General features: G+C 32.6%; 2 protein-coding genes across 2 annotated transcripts; both read right to left on the reverse strand.

Moving 5' to 3' along the window:
* Positions 1–888: 888 nt before the first annotated feature.
* On the reverse strand, positions 889–6439 carry LOC106721078. The gene is made up of 6 exons (XM_045684251.1): positions 6253–6439; positions 4845–5594; positions 4024–4199; positions 2962–3063; positions 1867–1986; positions 889–1218 (listed from the first exon to the last, which is right to left on the reverse strand). Exons 1-6 carry the CDS (start codon positions 6280–6282, stop codon positions 1014–1016), a joined length of 1383 nt encoding a protein of 460 aa, XP_045540207.1. The 5' UTR covers positions 6283–6439; the 3' UTR covers positions 889–1013.
* A 1972-nt stretch (positions 6440–8411) lies between these two features.
* Positions 8412–24374, reverse strand: LOC106721095 (protein Wnt-5b). The gene is made up of 7 exons (XM_045684312.1): positions 24348–24374; positions 21490–21743; positions 19021–19201; positions 13815–13926; positions 12996–13098; positions 8887–9044; positions 8412–8609 (listed from the first exon to the last, which is right to left on the reverse strand). Exons 2-7 carry the CDS (start codon positions 21737–21739, stop codon positions 8412–8414), a joined length of 1002 nt encoding a protein of 333 aa, XP_045540268.1. The 5' UTR covers positions 21740–21743; positions 24348–24374.
* Positions 24375–25396: the final 1022 nt, after the last annotated feature.

Genomic DNA, 25396 nt, shown 5'->3' on the forward strand with positions numbered 1-25396 from the left:
TGACGATAAGACTTAGTACGAGAGAGCTCGTACGAGCATAAAAGAAATACGAAAAATATTCACTTTTAGACATTAATTTCTTGTTATTTTACATCTAAAAAAATGTATTTTAATTATAATTTACAGTGGAAGTGTAAAAAAAAACATAAAAATCAATCATTTTCGCCGAAAAATTGAAAAATTGTCCTAATTTCTACAAAAGCAAACTTTAATCGAAAAAAAATTTTTTTTTCCTTATTTTAGTTGTAGGAGAAACCAAAATTTAACATGTAGAAGTTAGACCCAAAAATCGTGTTGACCGGTGTTATTTACATTGTATGTATTTCTAAGTATTTATAAGGTAACTTGTAAATGTCATAAAAATTACTTTGAACATATGAATTCTAACCTAAAAATATTTTAGACGCTTTTTTCCCTAAAGTTATCAGTTTTAAAAAATAATTTCGTATTACATCAAGAATAATTTCTCAAACTTTATACAAATACGTTATTTCTATTTTAAATTATTTTGTACACATTCTGCATCAAATAATGTTTTTTCATAATATTGAAGCAAAAATTATTAAAAAAAATCCGTACATTTATCGACAATTTTGTCCATTTAAATTCAGTTTTAAACATCAAAAATTTTCAAAAACCTTCTGGATTTATGCGCATTAAAGAAATAAAAATTACAAGACTTGCAAAAAAAACGTTATTTTTGCAGAAATTTTTATTAATATAACTAATAAATTCTTAAAAAAATCTCAAATTTGTCTTTTAATTGTATCCATAAATTCAAAATAGAACATAAAATTTCACTTTCAAAACTAAAAAACAACCCAAAAAATCGTTTAAAAAAATTCTAAAAAAAAAAAAAATTTTGACCACAAAAACGGCAACCTACAAAAAACTTTTAAACACCTTTATCACATAAGTAACAATATACCATACTTTACAAAAAAAAAATGTTAACACTTTGAATGCCACTAAGATTTTTTCATACAAAATCATGAAGCTCGACATTTAAAGTGTTAATGTTTTAAAAATTGTTCTAACGTAGGTCCATTTCTGCCTAAAGGGTCTTTGGGGAACATAATCATGTCTCCGACCCAAGTAAATGGCAGTAATCTGTTTTCGATAACGAAACGCCATCTTGGGTTCTCTGAATGCAAGTCTCTATAGTTATCACATGACACTATGACACCATCAAACGCGGCCGCGCACTGCACTATGTATCTGTGGGTAATATATTTAGTTATTGACATTAGCTATTGATGGTGTTTGCCGTTGGACCGATCGGACTACGAAACAATCTGACGATCGGTCCAAAGGGAAAAAATTCCAGCTGTTTATAAACTCATTAACTATGAAGTTAAATTTTGAACTGAACCAATTACCAATGTCAAAAATACGTATGTATATTGATATAATAATATTACTAGCTGTCGCATGCGACTCCGTCCGCGCTGGATTAAAAAAAAATAAGTAGCCTATATGTTCTAGTCTATGTTTTAAGTCTCTGCCAAATTTCATCAAGATCCGTTCGCCTGTTCCAGAGATACCTTCAAACATCCATCCATCCAAACATTCGCATTTATAATATTAGTAAGATTATATTATTTGGATGAAAATATTCTTGTTGCAGAAATCCATCCATATTTTTTTCACAATTTTTTTAAAATAAAACGAGCATAATTATCAAATATAACTAGTATATTTATAGATAGGGAAATAATGTAAAAGAAGAGGCTTTTACCCACTAATGAGCCATATAAAGAAAAAGATAAAAACCTAGCTTAAAAGCTTATTATAAATAATCTGTTTTATATTTGCATTAAGTGAAAATAAAGCTGTAAAAAAAGAAAAAAAAAGCAGTATATTTACCTGTCATCATATGAAGTTATCATCTTGCCCTGGATCTCTCTGGACGGTGTGTACACAACCAGCCCGCTCCGCTCCAGACTGTCCAACAACCTCGGCTCCGTGCTCTTACCAAACTTACATCTGATATTACAGTACAAATTATCATAAGAAAACTATAAGGCAGGGGAACTTGAACTTAGCGGAGAGGATAAATAGAAAAAAGAAATATTCTTCCTCAGTTTGTCCCCTCCTCTGTCTCAAAAAGGTAGATACATCTATTTCACGTTATGTTGCAAATTTCTATGAGACAAAAGTATTTGAGTTCATATAAAAAGCTAAATAGTTAAAAATATAGAATTTGGTTACTAACATTATGACCAAAAACATTAATATAAAGTGGAACATGGATAAGTGAGAGTTCAAGGAACCATATTGTTCTCTCTCATGGAGGTCATCAGTCGGGTCTGACAATGATGTTGATGTTCTGAAGCATTCGATAGCAGAATATATTATGTTTTAATATTTATTAAAATAAAAAAAAACTGTTTTTTATGTTGACAAAACTGTTTTTGTCTATAGGATCACTTGTAAACCGAATTGTTGGCGTGGCGACGCTTGCCGGGGCGACGGGTCGCCACGCTATACTGAGGTATACATATATTATGTATATATATATTATGTGTTTAGTTTAATAATATTTTATACTGTTACTATTACTATTATTATTATTATTATTCCACATATTTATTAATTTTCTGATTTAATACATTTTTCTTAATATTATTATTATTATTTATTTAATTATAATATTTAATATTTTATGCACATTACTTGTACACACACGATGTTTCACATCTGCCAGGCGTCCCATGACGGCTCACATATTTTTTTATTTAAGCAAGAACAATAAATTAAAATGTCAAGAAGAAGGAATTATATAAAAAGGTTGTGGCCACTCAACCCCGGGGCCGGTATTGCCGTAAAAAATGATCCTTACTTTAGAAGTTTCTCATTTATCCTGGTTCGACTGTATTTTAAAACATAGATTCATTAAAACAGTCAGTTTTTTAAGATTGTTATATGAATTTATGTATACTATGAGATAATATAATTTACCTGAACCGTGGTACAAAAGCTGTAACATCATGTCCCCGTTTCGTGAAATATTCTATACAAATCTGGAGACCTTTTACTGAAAACTTTCTGCCCATTGTGTGCCTAAAATTTAAAATATGTTATAAAAAAACCCACATCTAATATATATATATATATATAAAAGAAAGTCGTGTTAGTTACACTATTTATAACTCAAGAACGGCTGAATCGATTTGACTGAAAATTGGTGGGCAGGTAGCTTAGAACCAGGAAACGGACATAGGATAATTTTTACCCCGTTTTCTATTTTTTATACCGTGCGGACGGAGTCGCGGGTAAAACCTAGTATGTTATAAATTTGTTTTCATATATGTTTTAATTTTAAATCTCAAAAGCCAATTTGCCAGATAAAAATGGATTTTTCCAAATTATTTTACAACTAGCTGTCGCCCACTACTCCGTACGCACGAAATTAAAAAAAGAAAAAAGAAAAATTAGTAGTCTTTGTATTCTTTCAGACTATGTCTATGTCAAATCTCATGTAGATCTGTTGAGCCAATCTGGAGATACCGTCCAAACATTTGCATTTATAATATTAGTAAGATAATTACTAATTATATAATGGTCACTGAAACGGGTGCTTAGTACAAATATCTCCCATTAAGGCAACTATGAGACACCAGTTAATGGTTATTAACTCCTAAGTGTAAAAGTAAAACTTTCCGAGTAAAACACAATATTTTTGGGCCTGTTTTATAAAATCTGGGATAAGCTTTTTGTGCGTCTCTTCCTACATCGATTGAGGGTAGGCAACGCATCTGCAATTGAGAATGTCTATGGACAGCAGTCGCTTCGCCATTTCGGCGAAATCATGTGGTCATTTGCTCGTTTGCCAATTTGTAATATTAAAAAAAAGCTACTTGGAACTTATTTGTCAAATTAACTTATTGTTGAGGTGTCACAATATCCAAAAAAAGCTATGTGTTATTTATTACTTGAGATAGTTATTACTTTACTTGTATATTGTAAAATAGACTCTTAAAGGAAGAAAATTCTTATAAACACTATTAAATGAACACTTACTGCATAGCAACATTGCTTCCATCAATAATAATCCTTCGTAGACCCGTCCTGTTTTTTAAATCCTTCTCGGGATTGTAAATGTTACTTCCGATACTATTCCTTGATTTTGACTGTCCGAGGATCACTTCTTTGATATATACATCTTCTACTGTTTCTGTTGCTCTGTTACTTTGTGCCTAAAAAAGAATAAAAGGTTTTTATTTATTTGTCAAAATTGTCAAATGAGAATAAGAATCAATATTATAAATGTGAATGTTTGGATGTATGGATGGATGTTTGTTATAAGATTTCTTCAGACTGGCCGCATGGATTTTGCTGAAATTTGCCAAAAATTTAGCATATAGCCTGGCAGAACACATAAGCTACTACGTTTTTACTTTTATTTTAATTCCGCGCAAACGAAATTGTGGATGACAGCTAGTTAACTATATTTTCCTAATTATTTTCTTTGAAAAACACCGAGCAACATTTTTTTATACAGTGGTCTCAAGCAAAACAAACTGCAAATACTTAGACTTGTAACCTAAGCTAACTTATCTAAAAGTTATATTTCTGAAACTTAGACACAACATATTCTCAAATCTATATATATAAAAGAAAGTCGTGTTAGTTACACCATTTATAACTCAAGAACGGCTGAATCGATTTGACTGAAAATTGGTGGGCAGGTAGCTTAGAACCAGGAAACGGACATAGGATAATTTTTACCCCGTTTTCTATTTTTTATTCCGCGCGAACGGAGTAGCGGGTAAAAGCTAGTTATCTAAATTTTTTCAAAGTTAGTAATAGTTTTCTTGCCTTTCATACAAAAGCAAACATACCTGTATATTAAGACTTCGTTGACTCTGTTGTACGTTACATCCATTAAATACTGTTTGCATTATCATTTCTAATAATTTTCCTCTCTCTTGACAGTTCATTTTTGATATACCTTTTACATATTTCTGCATTTGTTTACTTTGTTTATTATTTTGCATATTAAGTACCGTTACCTCCGAGTCATTACTCATTGAAAGACTTACATCACTTATTGATGTTAAATTTCGTTTATCTGATGTATTTACTAAGTCTATTACTGTATTATTCATATTATGTGTACCCTCTCCCGTTAAATCTATTGTTAAGTAGGAATTTTGATTTACATCTTTAGTTAAATTAACATCTGTATTTACATTCTGTGTCTCGTTACAGCTGTTTGATTTTTTTATTTTCATTTTAGAGTTTTGAATAGGTGTTGAAGAATGTATCGGAGGGCTCATGTTTGAAATGTTTGTTGTTGGATTTGCATCATCATCATCACATATTACTATTAGACTATTTCTTGTAACGTCTTTACTTTTTATAGGTGTCTTTATTGTGTCTAAATCTATTATAGTATTATTTACAGAGGTGACGGAACTGCATGAACTATTGATTGATGCGTTGTCAGCTTTCAATTGTTGTATTACTTTGACAACATTGTTAAATTTTTTTTTGTTATTTTTCTTCTTTTTAATTGCAAATTTCTTTTTTCTTACTGAATTATTCATTTTAAATTCAGAATTTGAAAACGTTGGTTGTTCTGAATCTTGCTGGAAAATTATAAGTGTTAATAAACATTATATTTAAAATGGCTTCAATGAAAAATACTTTATTTGTATTGATTATTATTCAAACAATTAGATATAGTATTAAGGGCAGTAAAAATGTCAGTATTATTCATGAAATTTGTCATATTTTTTTAACATCTTTTAAGGTTGAATATATTGGTAAAAGACAAACATATAATATTAATATCTTCAAAAGCAATCATAAACCAAATTTGTGATTTATAAAGACTTTCTAAATAACTTATTCATACATTCCACACATAAAAATGGCCTTAAGGTGTGATCAATAAGTAGGTGACACAATATTATTGCAATTACTTTAGTTACCCTACATTATTTCAATTTTATCTGTGTGAGGAGAGATTGTTCAAGTTTCTTTAAATCAAATCGATGTACTACACATATCATCTTATTTGCGTTATCGTTTAAAATTACGATATAAGCCTTAACACCTTAGAATTCGGTCACGTTAAAATAAAGCAAGCTTTTAAAGATACCAAGCAAAATCTGATGATAATGATCAGAAAAATCGTTAAATTCATTATTAAGCCCTTATGTAGCAATTTTTGCAAACTAGAAACCAAATTTTAAACATACTTTCTGATCACACCAATATATTGTTTTCAAAACATTAACTAACAGACAGACGGATAGATGAAGGCTTTCCCATTTTATTGTTAGACAATACTGTGGTAATTTATATTATTGAAGATTTTTAATGAAAATACAAAACGCCAGTATATAATAACAAGCAATTAATCCAAAATGGTTGCGTTTTTAAAACTTTCAAATAAATCACATTTCGACAGTTTCGACGTGCAAATGCCATAAATAACAAACACAGATTACTTTCTGTCAATGTCATTCTCATAGAATAAAAATATAGTTTATGGTAAGGTTAAAAACTTCTTCCCCGAGTTGATGTGATTGCGTCTCTTCCTTACTATAAATCGAGGGGTGAAAGGCTATTTGTTTCAAGCGCCATTATTAAAACTTTACAGGAGAGTCAATCAAAGTTTCAAATTTCAGAAAAAAATTCATTATAAAAATCTATTTATCATATCGCCATGAAATTAATTTTCATTACATTTAATGACAATGTTGCATATAATAGAATTATTACCTACCATAAAAAGGCCACGTTTACAGAAATAAATGTCGCTTCATACAAATCGTCCAAAACAGCCTGTTTTTCAGAGTAAGCGAAAAAGATTTAAGTGCCAACGATATAAACAATCAGAAGCAGGACAAATGTATTTAAGCGCCTTAGCTATGCCTAATCAGTGGTAAGCCAGAAGATTGATCCGACGTTGCGCTAAAATTACTGAAGCAGGCTATTTTGCTTAAATACCACTACACTTTGATAAAGGGATAGAAAAAGTGACTTAATTGACAATTGATATTTGTATTGGCTTAAGCTTGATTTTTAAAACATCATAAAATCGACACAATTTTGCAGATTAAAAGACGCAGAAAATTGCCTGATTCCGAATATATATACGTCAATATCGCAAAAAATGTCGCTTTAAACAAATAACCTTTCACCCCTCGAAATACTTATTTTTGAACTCAATAAAATAAGAAACTTGTTTTGATTGAATAGTGCGCCACGCACGATTATAATCTATATAATCATTATTTATTTCAATCTAGTGTTTAAATGATTTAAGTTATCCAAGAAAGTATCTTGCTTAAGTTTTTATTTATATTTCTACGCCCCCATCGAATAATCCTGTAATGCACTCTTACCGGGTTCTTGCTTTTCCGTCGAATTCGGCATCTAAAGATCCGTTGTGATTTTTTTTTATATTTTTCTTAATGTTAATTACGGAGTCATTATTGAAACAGATTTTTTTTTATTTCCGGTATTATCATTTTTCCTTCATAGCACAGAATAAGCCCGGAATATATGATTAAAAATTAAATACAATGAAACTATAAAAATTAGCTTTGTTATGATATCTAAAAGATTCTTGTACAATATTTTTTTTTTTTTTTTTATATCATAAGGTGGCAAACGAGCAAACGTCCACCTGGTTTCGCCGCAATAGCGAGGCGACCGTTGCCCATAGACATCTGCAAATGCAGATGCGCTGCCTACCTTTAATCAACGGAGAAGAGGATGCACAGAAAGAGGATTTTTCTCTTTCCTATGCGTCCCCTCCTCTATTATTGATGAAGTTATTAAAGAAATACGGTTTTTTGCTTCTGAAAAATTTGATTTTTCCTATTACGGGTTTATTCGGTGGGGGCGTCGATTTAATCTTACTTGGTTAATATAAACCCAGGGTAAATGAAACAGCAGACTTCGGTTTAAGTTTTAATACATTTGATTTTTTAGCACTTTTTGAAGGGTGTTAATTAATTATCGTAATTTACAATTTGTATACTTCAAGCAATAAATTAGTTTTGTTTAAAAATAAATTAGCCTCAAGTAATGCTAACACTAAAGACTAAAATCTAGTATATTTACAATTAAATAATAAACTAAAATAGGTGGGAACATATTCCAATACACGAACAGTTTTTGTCGAAATCAAAATGAAGATTTAAAAGCATAATAAGAGACCTACATAGAAACCACTGTTTCTAAAAAAAATAATGTTAACAACGATGTTTTTTTATCACTTAAATGCTATTTGGAGGTTTTGAAAATCCTAGAGAAAAAGAGATATTTGAAACGTTTAGAAATTGATAATAATCGCACATTTACTGCAATCGAATCATTTCTGATGAATATTTCTAGAGTTACTTTTTTTTCTATAAACTTTTCTACTAATACAGATAAAACATGGCGCATTATTTGCAGGTATATAATTCGACTGTCCGTACGCATGTATTACAATCAACTCTGCAGCACCAGTGGAACTTGCACTCACAGCGCTCCCGGATTACGATTTTCTTAGTGTTGTAGCCGCGGCCACAACACAGCAGCGCACACCCGTCCATACCCGCCGACGTCCTGTTACACGCACGACCTGTTGTGCCGGGGGAACCCTACAATTGAGTTTTGCTTTATAACATTTTAATAGCTGTAGTTATCCTTCTGAAGTTTGAAGTATTCGACCTCTTTGGTAGACAAGGAGTTTGCATACTAAAGAGGTCATAGCGGTTACACTAATAATAAGAATTACACTTTTAATTTTTGTATGAAAAATATAAATGAGAAAATAAAGAGAATCTTACGGTAAACAATTAAGTATTAGTTATTTAACTTTACTCAAATAGTTAATTTCAGAGAATTATGGCTGGGAATTTGTTTCATTATACTTACGAGTGTTTCATTCTTGATACAATAGTTTGGCGATTCCTCTAAGTAGACCAAGTCATTAGCAGTGGGAAGACTGTAATGTGGATTGCCAAGTCGTAGTTTACCGCGTCTCGATACTTTTACTTCTGTGGCGCCCTCATATTTATCTCTCAGATAATCACCTAGTAAACAAAAAATGTTCATAGTTCAAAGTATGAAATTAATATTTTAGCAATATCATGTAGCTCATTTCTCAAAAATAAGACCACCCAAATTATTTAAATTAACCGATTAAATTTGTTCGATAATGAAACCGTAGACAATAAAAAAGCAAAATCAAAATATTGTGATGCCACAAAGAACCGTTTTCGGCCAATCGCCTTTTGTCGGCAGATCGTGTACTCGACATTAGTTCATTATAAGAATGTTCGGTTAAAAGCATTTAATGGCTAATAAATATATTTATTTATATCACATGTTGACGTCGACAGTCATTATTTAGATTCAATATTAGATATTTACCTACGTTTAGAGAAATATTTTTAAGTTAAAAATAGTAAAGGACAGACGCACATGTGGCATCCCGCTAGGAGAAAGCGTGGGATGCAGCATCGGTTCGCAACATCTTGCACAACTGAAAATAAGTAGCTAACGCCACGTTTTGGGACGCGAGTGAAAATTAGCGAAATATAAAGTTTAATGCTCCAAAACGTGGAATAGTTACGTAGATTTAAGCCATGTTTTTTTTTGTATAACATAGAGTTAAGATTTCTTTTTATATAATGAATTAGGCTTAATTTTGGCTAATTGAGGCTGCACGCCGGAGAGGCCAAATTGTCTATCGTCTATCACTCAATCATCTATCAATATCATATCGACGGGGTCTACCTACTTAGGAAAAGGGCTGTTACTCTGTAGCCCTAACGGTAGCCTCGGGGACTCGTACCTGTGCGGACATAAGGTCCCGCAGTCGACTACACATTAGGGAAAGTGATTGTTTAATAAAGTGCTCTTTCGTCATCCTCCAAGCGCCATCCAAGTAAGATAAAAGGTTTTATTATTGTGAAACCTGCATCTCCAGTTTCCGGGCATTAAAAAGAAATTATACAGTCCACAAATGCTTCACCACAACTTAATTAACGCGAGTATGTTGTAAGAGATTCTTCGGAAACAATAAATTTATAATCTGTGAACGATTTACCGTACAGGCTGAATGGAAACTGCTGCAAACGATTTAAAAAAAGATTAAATTATTCAAACTTTCGTGAGACATTTCATTAACTTATTATCATTATATAGTTTCGAGTGAGTGAGCGACGGGCCGCGTCCGCGAAATAATAACAGTCCCACTCACCCTGATGAAGGACCCCCGAAGGGCTCGAAACTAGACGGTGACGACACCGGACATATATACCTACGTGAGTGTTTTAGCCGTTCCTATATAAGTTAAAAAAATATGTCTTTTTTTTAATGAAACATTTTACGCACGTTTTGTTTGTGAGTTTAATATTTTATTTAAGTAGTTTTACGTTATTTTACAAAATTTATAAAACAAAAAAAAAAACGTGATTTTATTAAAAATAGTTATTAATTTTTAATATAATCTTTCTAAGGCTATAAAATATCTATAAATTAACTGAATTATAGTAATAACAACAATATAAAATGTGAGTTAATTATAAACTTCATGCTAAAGATTTTGGGTGGGCTTAGTTTATCATACGCCCACTAAAGGAATTTCTATGGGCAAAAACTGCTAGTGTAGTGTGGCCATAAAATAAAAAAGTTGTGGACATTCCATTATCTAAATAGTAAAATTGACAGGAAATCATTATCGTTAACTATAAATAAAACATCATTAAATGTTAAAAAAAAAACTTGTGTGAAAAGAAAAATAGTCAATGTGTTTTTTTTTTCAGTGAGAACTACAAGGATGGTAAAATTGTTGCCATACATGTATTTCGACAGTGGAGACCTACTATAAAATTAATGCGCTATTAAACATTTGCCCTACTTTGTTAAATTGCTACATTCTAGTGCACTTTTTAAAGATGTTTAATTTATATATGTTGTGTTAGAAGTTAAATTAGTCACCCTATTCCAAGAGCGTTTAGTTAATAGTTCCATAATTTAAAGAAAGCATTATAGTGGTAAAGACCCTATAATTATATTAATGAATGAGTTTAGTTCGCTTAAGGTAATGTATATACATCTAATTTAGTAGATTCTTTATCTTATTTCTTTAAAAGGAAGTAAATTGAACATCTTTTTTATATTTTCGATGAAAATTATATATTTAAACAATTCAGGTAAAAACAGAAACTACATATTAGTGATGCAACGGATGTCTGTTTCCGTTTCCGCAAGTGCGGAAGTTCCGCGTGCTTTTCAACATCCGTTTCTGCTTCTGTTTCCGCAACTTTTATAACGGAGATAAAACGGAACTTTACGACGGCTGAGAGATCCAAATGCGCGGCGCGAGACGCGCAGTCCGTGCGCGGCCTTTCGGCACTTGTCGCATTTGTTTGTTTACGTACTTTTTCGTGAATTTAAGCGCGTAATATTTTCTGCTGCTGTTTGAAACAATCAGTTTCACTCGGATCCGAGTGGTCAGCAGTGAATGTATGTTTGGCGAACATTAATTTGTAAATAGTGTAATTTTGTTCCCTGAAAATAAATTAAAAAAAAAACGTATTTTAACTTATTGCAGCACAGTAAAAATACATATATTGAAGGCTAAAGGACACCGATATCCAATGCCTTAATAAATTAAAAACGAGTACAAACTGTTTTTACCAAAAAAAATTTTGTAAATTATTATTTTTTTTATTATTTACACTTCTGTTTCTGCATCCGTTTCCGTTTCCGTTTCTGCTAAAATTTATTTTTGACATCTGTTTCCGTTTCTGGTTCCGGTAAGACACTTCCGTTGCATCACTACTACATATCAAAAAACAAGAAGATAGTAAAACGACATTTAGTGAACTGTGGACTAAAATATTTTTATTTGTAATTTTAATTTAGTAATTAGCGTCATAAATAGCTTGTATCTAATATATAAAATTCTCGTGTCACAGTTTTCGTCGCCGTACTCCTCCGAAACGGCTTAACCGATTCTCATGAAATTTTGTGAGCATATTCAGTAGGTCTGAGAATCGGCCAACATCTATTTTTCATTTTTTTTTAACTGCGCCCGGACGGAGTCGCGGGCGACAGCTAGTTACCTATAAATTATCTATCGTACACACTGACCTCTATAAATGGACTGGCTATAAGACGTGGTATTTTGTGAGTATTAGATTTTCGCCATTTTGGCGTTGATGGTAGCGATTTGTAGCTGGTGGTGTATATTCGAATAATATACATATATAGTAGTAACTGTTACGTAACATCGATGGAACGAAGTTCCTTTCTATTAATTAGTGAAGGAACCAATGTTTATTCTATGAATAAAAAACTTAAGTCTTCACAAGAAGTACATTTTATTTGTATGAGTTTTCGTTATATATTGTCACGTCGTTGCCATGGTGAAGTAGCGCTCATTCGTCGTTAACATACTTACTATAGCAAAAAGTGTCGTGACAACTTTTCGTAATAATTTTTTCCGTCTAGCCCCTTTCACAACGCACGATAAGGAACTTCGTTACAAAAACAAAAACTGTCATTTTCAAACAACCCCGCCTATCCATTTAGATCAGTGATCGCACACATAAAAGCCTTTTGTCAAACAAATACTACTTGATGATTTTAGTCGCAAGAAGAGGATGGGTCGTCTTTTGTATTCACAAATTATAACAAAATGTAGTCTTGTAATGACTGAAATCATTAATGATAACGGCCATCATTATATTATTCCCGCGAACAAAGGTTTCATTTTAATGTAGAAATTAATTATAATGTACCAGAGCACCATAGGACAGGAGGGATTGGCTAATTAACTTTCGCCCAAGAGACCTTTAAATACAATAGAGATGGTAAAAAGACAAATGGTTTAATTTTCTGTTATGAAATCGTACTATAAAAATTGTAACATGTATCATATTAATTTCGTCGTCTCTAATTATTTCAAAGTGAATGAGAGGGATGATATGTTTTTGTACATGTTTCGGCAGTGGAAACCCACAGAGACTTACCGATCTCTCTGAACGACGGTAGTTGTTGCCAGCACGTAATGAGGCTGCAAGATCCCGACACGCCGTGGCATTTACACGTCACCCTTGACTTCTTTATGACTGCCTAGTACAAAAATTATTATTTTTAATTAGTAATTAATAGGATTAATTATTATTAATTAACTAACTAAACAATTATTTACAAACAATTTAAAAGAAAGACTGGTAAGCTGATATAACCCAATGACACCATGACACTCTACGAAAGATTACGTCGCCAATGACACTACATAATTAAAAATTAGTCTAGCAGCTAAGTTACATATTATAGTCAAAGTGGTATTTTTTTTTTATATGACAAGGTGGCAAACGAGCAAGCGGCCACAGGAATTCGCCGAAATGGCGAAGCGACCGCTACCCATAGACATTTGCAATTGCAGATGCGTTGCCAACCCTCAATCGACGAAGGAGGAGACATTCCAATGCATCTCCTCCTCCATCAAATCCACCTCCCCTTCCCATCCTTTCCTTATAAGAAAAGGGTGGGAAGGGAAAGAGGACTAAAATTAGGCCTCCGGCACCACACTCATCAGACAAAACGCAGAATTGCTTCCACTTGACGCCTGTCTTCTGTGTGGTCGTGGTATTTCACCGGGCGAGCCGGCCAATTCGTGCAACTGATGTTGTTGTTGCTGGCGTTTACCACTGGTATTAGGAATATTTATTTTTAGACTTTTTTTTTTAATGCCGAAACACAAAACATATTGTTATCACATTTTTCTCAAGGTTGGCAGAAAGGGTTGGCAATATGTTGAACGAATGTGCCATTCTGAATCTCACCCGTCTTCCAGCCTCATTGTTATGTCTATTCATCAGTTGTCTGCCTTGCTCCCGGCTGCCTCTCTTCACCTTTCTCTCTCGTTCACGAATGTCCACAAAACCTTCGGTGAACCTGAAAGAATATCATCAGTATATTTAAAGTCTGAATTATTCACTTATTTGAACTATTTTGACAAAGATCAAATCTCTATAATTAATGATTTTGTATAAAAATATCTTTATGCACTTCTTCTCCATATTATCTTTAACCGTGTCAAATTTCAAGTTCATCCGATCAAGCAATTTCCATTAAAGGGAGTACAAAGTAGTACGAAGACTACGAAGTATTATAGGTACTATAATGGTATGACTTTTTGCCTCTCTTTATAATTTTTTACGTTTTAATATAACACTTTATGAATTGCCAGTGTCGTAAAACCAGTCAAAAGGTTACCATATAAAATCTTCAACAGGCCTTTAACTTTTATTAGATTTTGCTCCTGGTACATAGCTACGTCATGAAAAAAGAAAGATCTATTGGAAAGAGATAGTTATACTTCGTAGATACTGTCTACGGTTTGCTACAAGGAAATTATTGATTCGTAGCACAACCAGGGTGTCAGTCAGAAACCAACCGTATTTTGTATTAAACAAAACTTAAAATATAATAACGACTTCGTGTCGAAAAAAAAGATATGATCTCATTTTTCTGAGTAAAATAGGTGGGAAAAGTATTTTAAAACGTATCCAATTTTAACACTAGATTAATTTGATTCAAAATAATACATAGGTAATTAAAAAAGGTAGGTAAAAAGTGATTAACGATTTATAAATAACGTGTTTAGAAGGAAATATTTCGAATTATGAATCTATGTATTGTCTAAACATACATACTTGCAAGTAAAAAATAAAATAGTGATTGACCTATTTTAAAACAAGAGATATCGGCTTCTTAATTTAAAAACAGCTCTATAGTTAATAAAACGTTACGTTTATTAAAATAATCAAATGTAAACAAAATAAAATACTATCAAGGAGACCGGATTAGCAACCCTCTTCATTATATGCTCGCCTGGTAGAATTTCGCGGATAATCAGCATTAATGCGGGTTATCCGGCCGGGTAAAGTTAGAAAGAGAAAAAAGGTCGGTAAAAGTTTTAGTGAAAATGAGTGAAATATAGTGTAAATAACAATAATTGTTAAAAAAAGTTCATTCATATAAAATATTCAACAAGTAGTGGTTAGAAAAGTTATTTTTTTAATCACTACTTACCACTAAAAATACAATAATAATTAATTTATAGCTTATTTATACTTTTTGTCTTAAATCAAATTAAAAGTTTGTAGCAATTTTTTTTAAATAACAAGGTTTCAAAATGTGTGTATTATAAACATTCATTTACGTAAACGAAATAAAAAGTTAAGTAAAAATATTTTTAAGTAATCCGTGAAATACGAAAGAATCTCAAATATTTAAGGAATGCCTTTCAAACCCTTTACGGTTTCTTTTGCCCTAGTAAGAAAAATACCCAAATGCGGGAAAATTCCTTCTCCGGAGAAAGCTCACGTTTTTCCTTTGTAGGAGGGGTTCCATTCCCGCCTTTAATGTCAGCATTCCATTCGTTTTTCAACCGCCTTAAGTCTATGCTTTCCTAATGGAGAAAATTCAAATGGACAAAATATTGGAAAAGATTTTTTATTTAAAATACTTGTCTGTTTTTTTTTTGTTATAAAAAATAATTTTTTACAAAAAAATGGGAAGTGTTCGTTTAGTACTTTCATTTTATGAGGTCGTAATATTATTTTCATTCGTACAAAGCTTGACTATTGGCCGAACGTAGCATGCTTCATTGATGTTTTTTCTCTTTTCCTCTGAAAACGGAATTTTCATTACCAGTCCTATTCCCTAATATTCCTGCTCTCCTGGTAATAAAACCTCGATTTTCAGAGCTAAGTGCTGACTCGTTGCTAACTAATATACAGCTACACAATTTGCAACGTTACCCCTTAATAGATAAAGTTTAAAATCCAAGACATCAATTCCGTACAGGTTATACGGTCATTATGAAAAAAGTTTCCATTGCGGTCCACTGTAGTCGTTATGTAACCAGTGTTGTGCATTCCTTTGTTATTGCAAAAAGGGAATAGGCACAGCAAAAACACGCGAGTAAATAAACCGTACGGTTTTAAAATACAGTCCTTGACCCTGGCACACAGTCAGTCATAATCAAGAAACTGAACTGAACTGACCCTGGCATAGCTCTACACTCTACATTCTATAGTTTTTAAGATTGGACTTCGAGATTTCAAATCGAAAAATTAGCTTTAAAATTCGAAAATACATGAAATATTATTGTGGGAGAGTAGATTGGGTAAAAAACAACTCCAAAATATTTTCCTTGTTTAATATTGTTTAAGGAAAAAATTTAAATAGTATTTTTAATTTTAATTTAAGTTTCAGCAGAGCCACCCTTTCAGTACGTGAAAACGTACTAGGCACGTAGCAATCCGTAGGAGGTCTTCTACGTTGCTACGGTAACTACGTAGCGGACGCAACTCGGTACAAAAACTTCGTACAAAGGAACTTACGTAAATCGGATATGGAAACGAAAATATTATCAAATTGAATTTAACATTGTCATTGATGTAACAAAATGTAAAAACAAGTTATTAAAGTTGACTGTTTTTTTATAATTTATGGTTCAGTGTTTGCATAAATCATTTTACGTTTGTCTATCAAAAAATTACAAATTTGACATTTCAACTTTTTAATTTATTAATATTCTATGGAAGGTTTAAACTGGACCACGAATTATCACTCGCTTTGTGAGCCACATTACATTCTAAAATCCGTATTGGTAGAGGTTTATGGAAGCCTAGTAGAAGACCTGTCTATCGCCATGTTTGATAGGCGTGACGTTACCTTGATAGCTGAGGTTAAATTAATAAGAAAAAAAAAGGAAAATGATTTTTTGTTATAAAATTTTTTATTTTTTTTAACAAACAGATAATTTTGTGTTTGTGAACCTTCAAAGTTTTAAACGTTTAGCGTTTTTAAGAATCGTATTCGTAAATATAAATTTTTCAATGAATGTTTTTTATACGATGATAGGTGTAGCAAAAGATCTGGCACAGGTAAACCTCACCTGTCTTACATTTTACCTGAGTACTAGGAAACAATAAAGCACGAGGAAGTAACTCCACGTGAAAACGTATTTTCAGGTAAACGTTGATTCAGGTTTACAGACATGCGTAAATCGTGAGTCAGAAAGAGATAAACAGTCTCTTTTCGCTTCTTCTCGCTTTACAGGTACTATTGCAGTTGTGTGCGTTAGAGGTAAATGGTACTCCACTCCACCTTTGATACCCTGGTTCACCAGGTAAGAAGAGAGCAGGTGAATGGCACCTGACACTTCTTCAGTGAAAAAACGTCAGTGAAAAACAGTAAAAATGACACATGGAAAACAGAGATATTTTTTTTAATAAATTGTGATTTTGAGTTTGAACCGTTAATAAATTAGCTTGTTAACCGTTTAACTTTTTAAGTTAACTTGATAATTAGTTAATTAATGAACAACGTTTTAAATGGAATATTTTTTGTTAGTAAACTTGAATTGAAACTTTTTAGGTCTAACTAGTACTTCATTTTTGTTACGCACGAACAGGTGCGTTGATTTTTCCGAGACATTGCACTCACAAGTACTAGGCTATTATAACTTGTAAGTACTAGTGGAAATTCCGTGGAAATAAAGGAAAACTAGAAACTAAATTTTCATCACCATATTGTGGTAATGTAAATAAGTTCAGTTAAAGTTACGAATTTTAAATAGTAAATATTTCTTTATGAAAATATTTCTTCTTTCTTCTACTTCATACATCGTGTGTGACTACGTCAATACTTGTTTTTCGTCACTTGTAAAATTGACAAATAAATGTTAACTACAGTACCCTCCTCAACTGTTTTGATCCCCTAGTAAAACAACCTCCAACGTGAATTTTCAGCGGTGACCCCGCTGATCCGTTGCTAACCATACTAATTCAAGCAATTTTGTAACTTATTTCGTGTTGGATAAGGTAAAAATTGCAAACAAACATAGATATTTGTAGGTTGTTTTGTGTTCCAAGAAAATTCACGTGAAACGTTCGAGCGCTATCTTTTCCATTATGTTATCCTGATACCTTACAACAAAATATGCAGAAAATTTCGTGTTTTTGTGGAAATTTATGGACTTGGCAGGGATGGAGGAAATTAAACTTAATTGAAAAAACTTTATCAACGATTCATTTTCGTTTTTATTTAGAATCAACGAATAAGAAGAAAAGTTTTGTTCTCGTTTGGCAACGAAATTTGGTCCCAGTTAGTATACGAAATTTTTTGGTCCTATTTGCCAAACGTCAAAGACAAATCTCCCGTTTCGTTCCAAAAACGAAAGAAAATGTTACCTAACTAACATAACTGACTCACGACTACTAGGGTAACATAACATAACTGTATGAAATATAAAAGATGATCGCCATTTTCCACGTAGCATAATATGAAAACATGTACCAGGGTAACATAAGTTGTTATGGATTGAAGTGAAAAAAAGTTTTTTTTTTCTCCTTCCAAGAAGACATTCTCCACCTGCCGCAATTTATCTAAAGTACCAGGACGCAATAACTGTTTGGGGTTACCAAACCTGAAACAGTAAATGAAATTCGGAGAACTGAGATAGCTATATAATACACACACATACATGTGATTCGTTTCAATAGAAATAATAGCAACGGATAATGAAAAAATCTATCTATATCTATATATATAAAAGAAAGTCGTGTTAGTTACACCATTTATAACTCAAGAACGGCTGAATCGATTTGACTGAAAATTGGTGGGCAGGTAGCTTAGGACCAGGAAAAGGACATAGGATAATTTTTACCCCGTTTTTTTTATTACTTTTTATTCCGCGCGGACGGAGTCGCGGGTAAAAGCTAGTTATTAATAAAGCCGATCACATCTCTTCGAAAAAGTAGGTAAAATATGAATCGAAACACATCACTCTTCAAAATAGGTCATGTAATTTAGTAAAAATAGTACATATAGAATAGAACAGACAGTAAAAATAGAACACACTGCACATACATTACAGGAAAAACTATTATAAAAGTACCCGGAATATTCGACTAGTAATTTAGAAGCAAGTGAGATGTGTCTACCCATAATCTCTTTCTGTGATAAAGTACTTACTTGTATCCATACTGCAGATTGTCTCCACAGCCGCCCCACACCCAGTCATCGTGCAGGTTCTTAGGCCGGGCTGCACGACTGCAGCCACAGCTCGCCAGCCGGCCGTCCCGACACGCGCGTGATATCGCCAGAGATACACCCGCTGAGGTTATCGCGTTTGTAAACGCTGTCTCTCTTGATGCTGTTAAAATAATATAGTGAGTAAGTAAAATCTTTTTTCGTCGGACTTACGAGATATAATTCTTCCCCTCAAAAACAATACGTCCTTTCTATTAATTACTAGCGGTTGCCCGCGACTTCGTCAGCGTAAAATTATTAAAAAAATAGTCTATAATATGCCCGCTTGCATCAGCTACCTTCCGTGCAAGTCCCGTCAAAATCGACCTACTTGTTCCGGAGATTACCCGAAACTCACATGGTCTTGCGGACAAACATACAAAAAAATTTAAAATTGTTTTTTGTTACCACCTACGCAAATATGTCATGTGTAAAAATATAATTTTATTCTATATTACATACAGACACACCAATTTTATTTTATAGATATATAGATGACGTAACTTGTAACATACCTGGTATTGGTTACAGCTAACACAAGGATAACATAAAATATATGTAACCGCTAGCAAATTGTAACGCAATTTGTAACACTAACATGTTTATAAATTTTATGTTTTCCTAGTACAGTTCATCTAAAACTTTAAGTTGTCAAAGTCCGCCACAAAGGAAACAAAAGATTAATTTAATTTGATTTCATTTTAATTGTAGCAAATTAAAAACAAACGTATCACAGTTAACTAAAATTACTAACAGGATTTTACAGTTTTTCACCGATAGATGTCGCGATTTTTCGCATTTACATGACTCAGAATATTTTCTTTCAAGGTTAAGTCCGTGATTCCTTTCACCTTCAAACGGTAATGAACGTGAAAATCGATTTAACTTTGGTGAATAACAAAATAAACATGACATTTTTTATAAATTAGCAAACATGCCCATCAATTGACTAAAGTAAATAATTAAAAAATTCCGTTAATTATGATCGATTACAAAGTGCATTATAGACTAAATAACTATAATGCATCTAGTAAGTGTAATGTTTAAGTTAAAATGTAATTGAAAAACTGTTTAAAACCTAGAGATTAAAAGAGACGGCGAGTCTAGATTAAACTATAAACTTTAACCTTTAAATAGATATTCTCTTGGACTAGGAAATATATCTTTGTCGTGGTATGTGTAAAAGATTTGTGGCTAAGGAGGTAAAGAGCTATAAATCTGTCAGACATGTCCCCGTTGGGGACCACGTTGGTAGCAAAGATTTAAGACCGTTCGCTGTGGCGTCTTTATGAAAAATTACCCTTTTGTAAAGTTTAAATTTACATCAAAGGTATCTATGTACATACATTTTAATTTGGCACGTTCCTGGTACACATCTTTTTATTATCATTTTTTTAGTTCTTAAAATTCGTCACATAAAATTATTTTAATATTTTCGTTAAAAGAATATTATCCAAAATAGAAGCAGAAATAAATCCAAGAAGAACGCAATAAAATAAATAAAGAATAAAAATAAGTAAGCAGTTTGTGTCGTAAAGAGGAAACGAATATCTTATCCATGTTTATGACACAGTTATTCAGTTTTATACGCAATTGTTCCGGACCAGTAATTCCTTTAGTCAATTTATTGAGCATTTTGTTATTTCATTCTTCCAATAGGATTATCTTTAGATTATTTTTGTCCATGACATTAATTTGTATCGACATTTTTGTTATAGTTCTAGTAATTCTATGAAGTCCTGGTACTTTGCCGTTCCAATCGAACCTTGTCTTTGTGAAAAATACAACAAAAAAAAACAAAATAATAAATAAATCACCACCAAACAACAATCCATACACCAAATGAACCGTTAACTATAATATTATTTATTACTAGTTGCCGCCCGCGACTCCGTCCGCGCGCAGTTAGAAAAAAAAACTTGTGAGCCGTCATGTGACGTTTGGCAGATGTGAAACATCGTGTGTGTACAAGTAATATGCATAAAATATTAAATATTATAATTAAATAAATAAATATATATATATTATATATATATATATATTTAATTATATAAATAATTATATATATATATATATATATATATGGCGTGGGGACCCGTCGCCACGGCAAGCGTCGCCACGCCAACAATTCGGTTTACAAGTGATCCTATAGATGTTTCACATCAAAAAATGAAAAATAGATGTTGGCCGATTCTCAGACCTACTGAATATGCTCACAAAATTTCATGAGAATCGGTCAAGCCGTTTCGGAGGAGTACGGGAACGAAAACTGTGACACGAGAATTTTATATATTAGATTAATTTTTTTACCAGAACTAAAAATTAAGCCTGTTTTTCCAAAAGGAATGAGAGGGACAACCTTAAGATGTTTTTTTTTGTACGTGTATTCAAGCAGTGGTTACAAAAACTCACCAATCAACGTCAAAGGTCCGAACACTGTTTCATCACCGGTCACCGTGCAGTTCCACCGTCGACTTCTGAATTGGTACTGACATTCAGTGATGCCTTGCTTTGCACCAGCCCCCACCGCAGGCATGTGGTCCTGGTACCGCCGACAGACTCGTCGTTGACCAGGGGTCAAGCCGTGCAGTTTGGAGCACATGCGAGATCGACCAGAAAATAAGTCCTGATTCGACCACTCTTCGAATTCTAGTAGACCCATGTTGCTGGAATAAAACAAACACGATTTGTTACAAAAAAAAACAAAAAGACACGATTTACCGAGGACATTACAAAAGACACCTTACTCGTCTAAATGGATTCAGTTGTTTATAGGAAGTCAACATAATGGAATCGAATATACTTTCATTCAAATTACAAAGTCATTTAAAAAAATAAAACTTGAGAGGTGTGTTGGGACACCCGGATGGAACGAAGTTCCTTTCAATTAATTAGTGAAGGAACCAATGTTTATTCTATGAATAAAAAACTTAAGTCTTCACAAGAAGTACATTTTATTTCTATGAACTTTCGTTATATATTGTCACGTCGTTGCCATGGTGAAGTAGCGCTCATTCGTCGTTAACATACTTACTATAGCAAAAAGTGTCGTGACAACTTTTCGTAAGAATTTTTTCCGTCTAGCCCCCTTTCACAACGCGCGATAAGGAACTTCGTTCCAAAAACATAAGCTTATGACATACTTTTATACCCACGTCATGCTTGTCACATTACCATCTTGTCAGTAAGAACTAACCTGTGACTAATATTAAATGTAAAAAAATAATTAAAAGTTTAAAATCTAAAATATTGTTTTGTAAATTTTATGTAAGTCCACAATTTTATGATGAAAATGGTGTTCTTCCTTATAAAGAGTAAAAGAATGTTAAATAATTTTGTTAATATCAAAAGAAGTCCTAGAAAAATGCTCCAATAGTTAGAACACTTAAATATAAGGGTCAAAAAGTTTATGTAGCCTCACAGCCACTTAGCTTTATGATTACTCAAATAATCCCTCTTTCTTTCACTAAACCTACACTAAGGACCTACCATGAATGTCTCCGGGTACGGCAGTTTGTATGTCAATAAACGGATCTATATTTTATTCACCATCAGCTCACTACATGTCCCCACTGAGGGGCTCGGAGTCTACCCTAAGTTAGGGGTGACTAGGCAAGAGTTAACCATGCTGGCAAAGTGCGGGTTGATTTCACACATAACTTTGAATTTCTTCGCAGATATGTGCAGATTGCATCATAATGTTTTTTCACCCTAAGAACATCGGATAAATGTACGTTTGTAAATCTAAATCGAAAAACACATTGGTACATGGCGGGTTTCGAACCCAGGACCTGCTAATTACAATTCAACTACTTTACTCCTGAGCCACCGATAACGCTCCTATTTATTATTTTACTAGCTTTTGCACGCGACTCCGTCAGCGCGAGATTAAAAAAAAACCTTATAAGTACGTGTTTTTCCAGACTATGTTCTGCATATGTGCCAAATTTCATCAAGATCCGTTGGACTGATCGAGAACTTCTAAGAAACATCGATCTAAACTTTCGCATTTATGATATAAGTAAGATAAGAGTAAAGTTTGTTTTCCTTTTCCATTATAATAAATATGGTATAACTAATTAAATCATAAATCACTTTGTTTAAATCCTTTATTTATTCAGAGAATTGTTACATTAAATCTTATCTATTTGCAGCTTGACTCAATTTTCTGCAATCGTGTTAATATTAAAACTAACATTTGCTTACGTTAAGTATCTTAATAATATTATAAATAATAATGTGAATGTTTAGATGGATCGATGGATGAATATTTGTTTGTAGGTATCTCCGGAACAGGTCAACAAATCTTGATGAAATTTGGCACAAATATGGAACATAGTCAGGAAGATCACATAGGCTACTAATTATTTTTTAATTACGCGCGAACGGAGTCGCCGGCGACAGATAGTTATTAAATAAATAAGAAAATTACTGCGATTCTAGATTACTCAAGCAATAGTGGGGAATAACCAGAGATAAAAATATACTTTTTTATATAATGTCTGTAAACATTTGAAATGATAAGTGATCAAAGTTAAATATTAAGATATTCTAGAAAAAGAATAAGAAGCAGACAAACATTATTCATCATCAGGCCTAATATAAAATTTTGAAAAGAGTGATGTAGTAACAAATACATCAAAGCCGACGTATTTATACAATACATAATCACGCCTGTAACATAGAGGGATAGGCAGAGATCACGGATCTCCATTTGGTGTGGTCAAATGAACCTCCGCAATCCACTTTTCGTCATTTCAGGAGACGGAAACGTGACGGGTGGCGAGACGCGTCAACGTCTTTTTCTCCCGCGATTTCACACATATGTGCGGGTTGCATCACGATGTTTTCCTTCACTGTACGAACGTCGGATAAATGTACATATTTAAATCGAAAAACACATTGGTACATGGCGGGATTCAAACCCAGATTACAAGTCAAGTGCTTAATCCCTGAGCCACCGATGCTCTTATTTCTGTACACAGCATTTACAGCAAACCTTCGCATTTATTTCCTGTAAAAAATAAGATTTCTATACACAGTTGAAGTACTTTACATACAACGTGTTATTTAGGCTATAGGCTATGTCTTGACCCATCTCTCAATATGCTATGTTCGTATTTGTGAAAAAAATTGCTCTAAAAAGTGACTGTTTCGTAAGTTTGCACAACACTAGAATTGTTTCGTGTTCTATATTTAAATTGTGAATTCTTTGTTGGAACTATTTTATAAATAGCTAGAACTAGAACATACAAAAGATATCTTTTCACCTTTCTTTGCCTTTCTTCCCGTTTTTATTTTTAAAGTGTCAAAACTCATAGATACTTTATTCACAACACTTCAGCAACAAAAATGGCGAGCGTGATCTTATACTTTTTTATCTTTCTGTCACCAGCAAGTACCTTGTTATCTTTTTGACAACAACACAATCTACATTTATGTTTGTATATGTTAGTTTCTGAGACCAGTATCTTTGTATAAAACATATCGTCATCTCTATCAAAAACTTTGACAAAACAGAGATAACAGTGTTTTTTAAACGAAGACTTTTGATCTCAGAAACCCACTATATGTCGTCTCCATATTTTTTGATATGTTTTACGGTTACACACGACGCATTTGTTGAGGAAAGTATAATAAATACGATGTTTGCTACCCAATATTTCATAAATATAGATAACGTTTTTAATCTATATATATAAAAGAAAGTCGTGTTAGTTACACTATTTATAACTCAAGATCGGTCAAACTGATTTAGCTGAAAATTGATGGGGAGGTAGCTTAGAACTAGGAGACGGACATAGGAACTTTTTTATTTTGTGTGCATTTTTTTTATTCTGCGCGGACGGAGTCACGGGTAAAAGCTAGTATAGGATAAACATCTGATGAGATTAATAGAAGAAAAATAGAGAATATTTTGTTGAATAATATGACATTAAAATGTTCTAGCATGTTCTTTTATATGTAGATTCCGGTTTAAGGATATGTTACTCGTATGTTGAAAACTGTTTAATCATTTAATTATTAAATACTATACTAGTTGTTGCCCGAGACTCCGTCTGCGTGTGATTAAAAAAACTTAATTAGTAGTCTATGTGTTCTTCCCGACTATGTTCTATATCCATGCCAAATTTCATTCAGATTCAATGAAACCTTCAAACAAACATGCATCTATCCATCCATATAAATACACGCATTTATACTTATAATATTAGATTTATAATATCGGATTTGAAAGATACAAAAACAAAACACTCAAAGACACTGAAAGTAACAAAATAATTGTGCGTTATCTTCTTTCTCTCCCGTTTCTATATAA

The sequence above is a fragment of the Papilio machaon genome, chromosome 25, assembly GCF_912999745.1.
Source record: "Papilio machaon chromosome 25, ilPapMach1.1, whole genome shotgun sequence".
Classification (NCBI taxonomy): Eukaryota; Metazoa; Arthropoda; class Insecta; order Lepidoptera; family Papilionidae; genus Papilio; species Papilio machaon.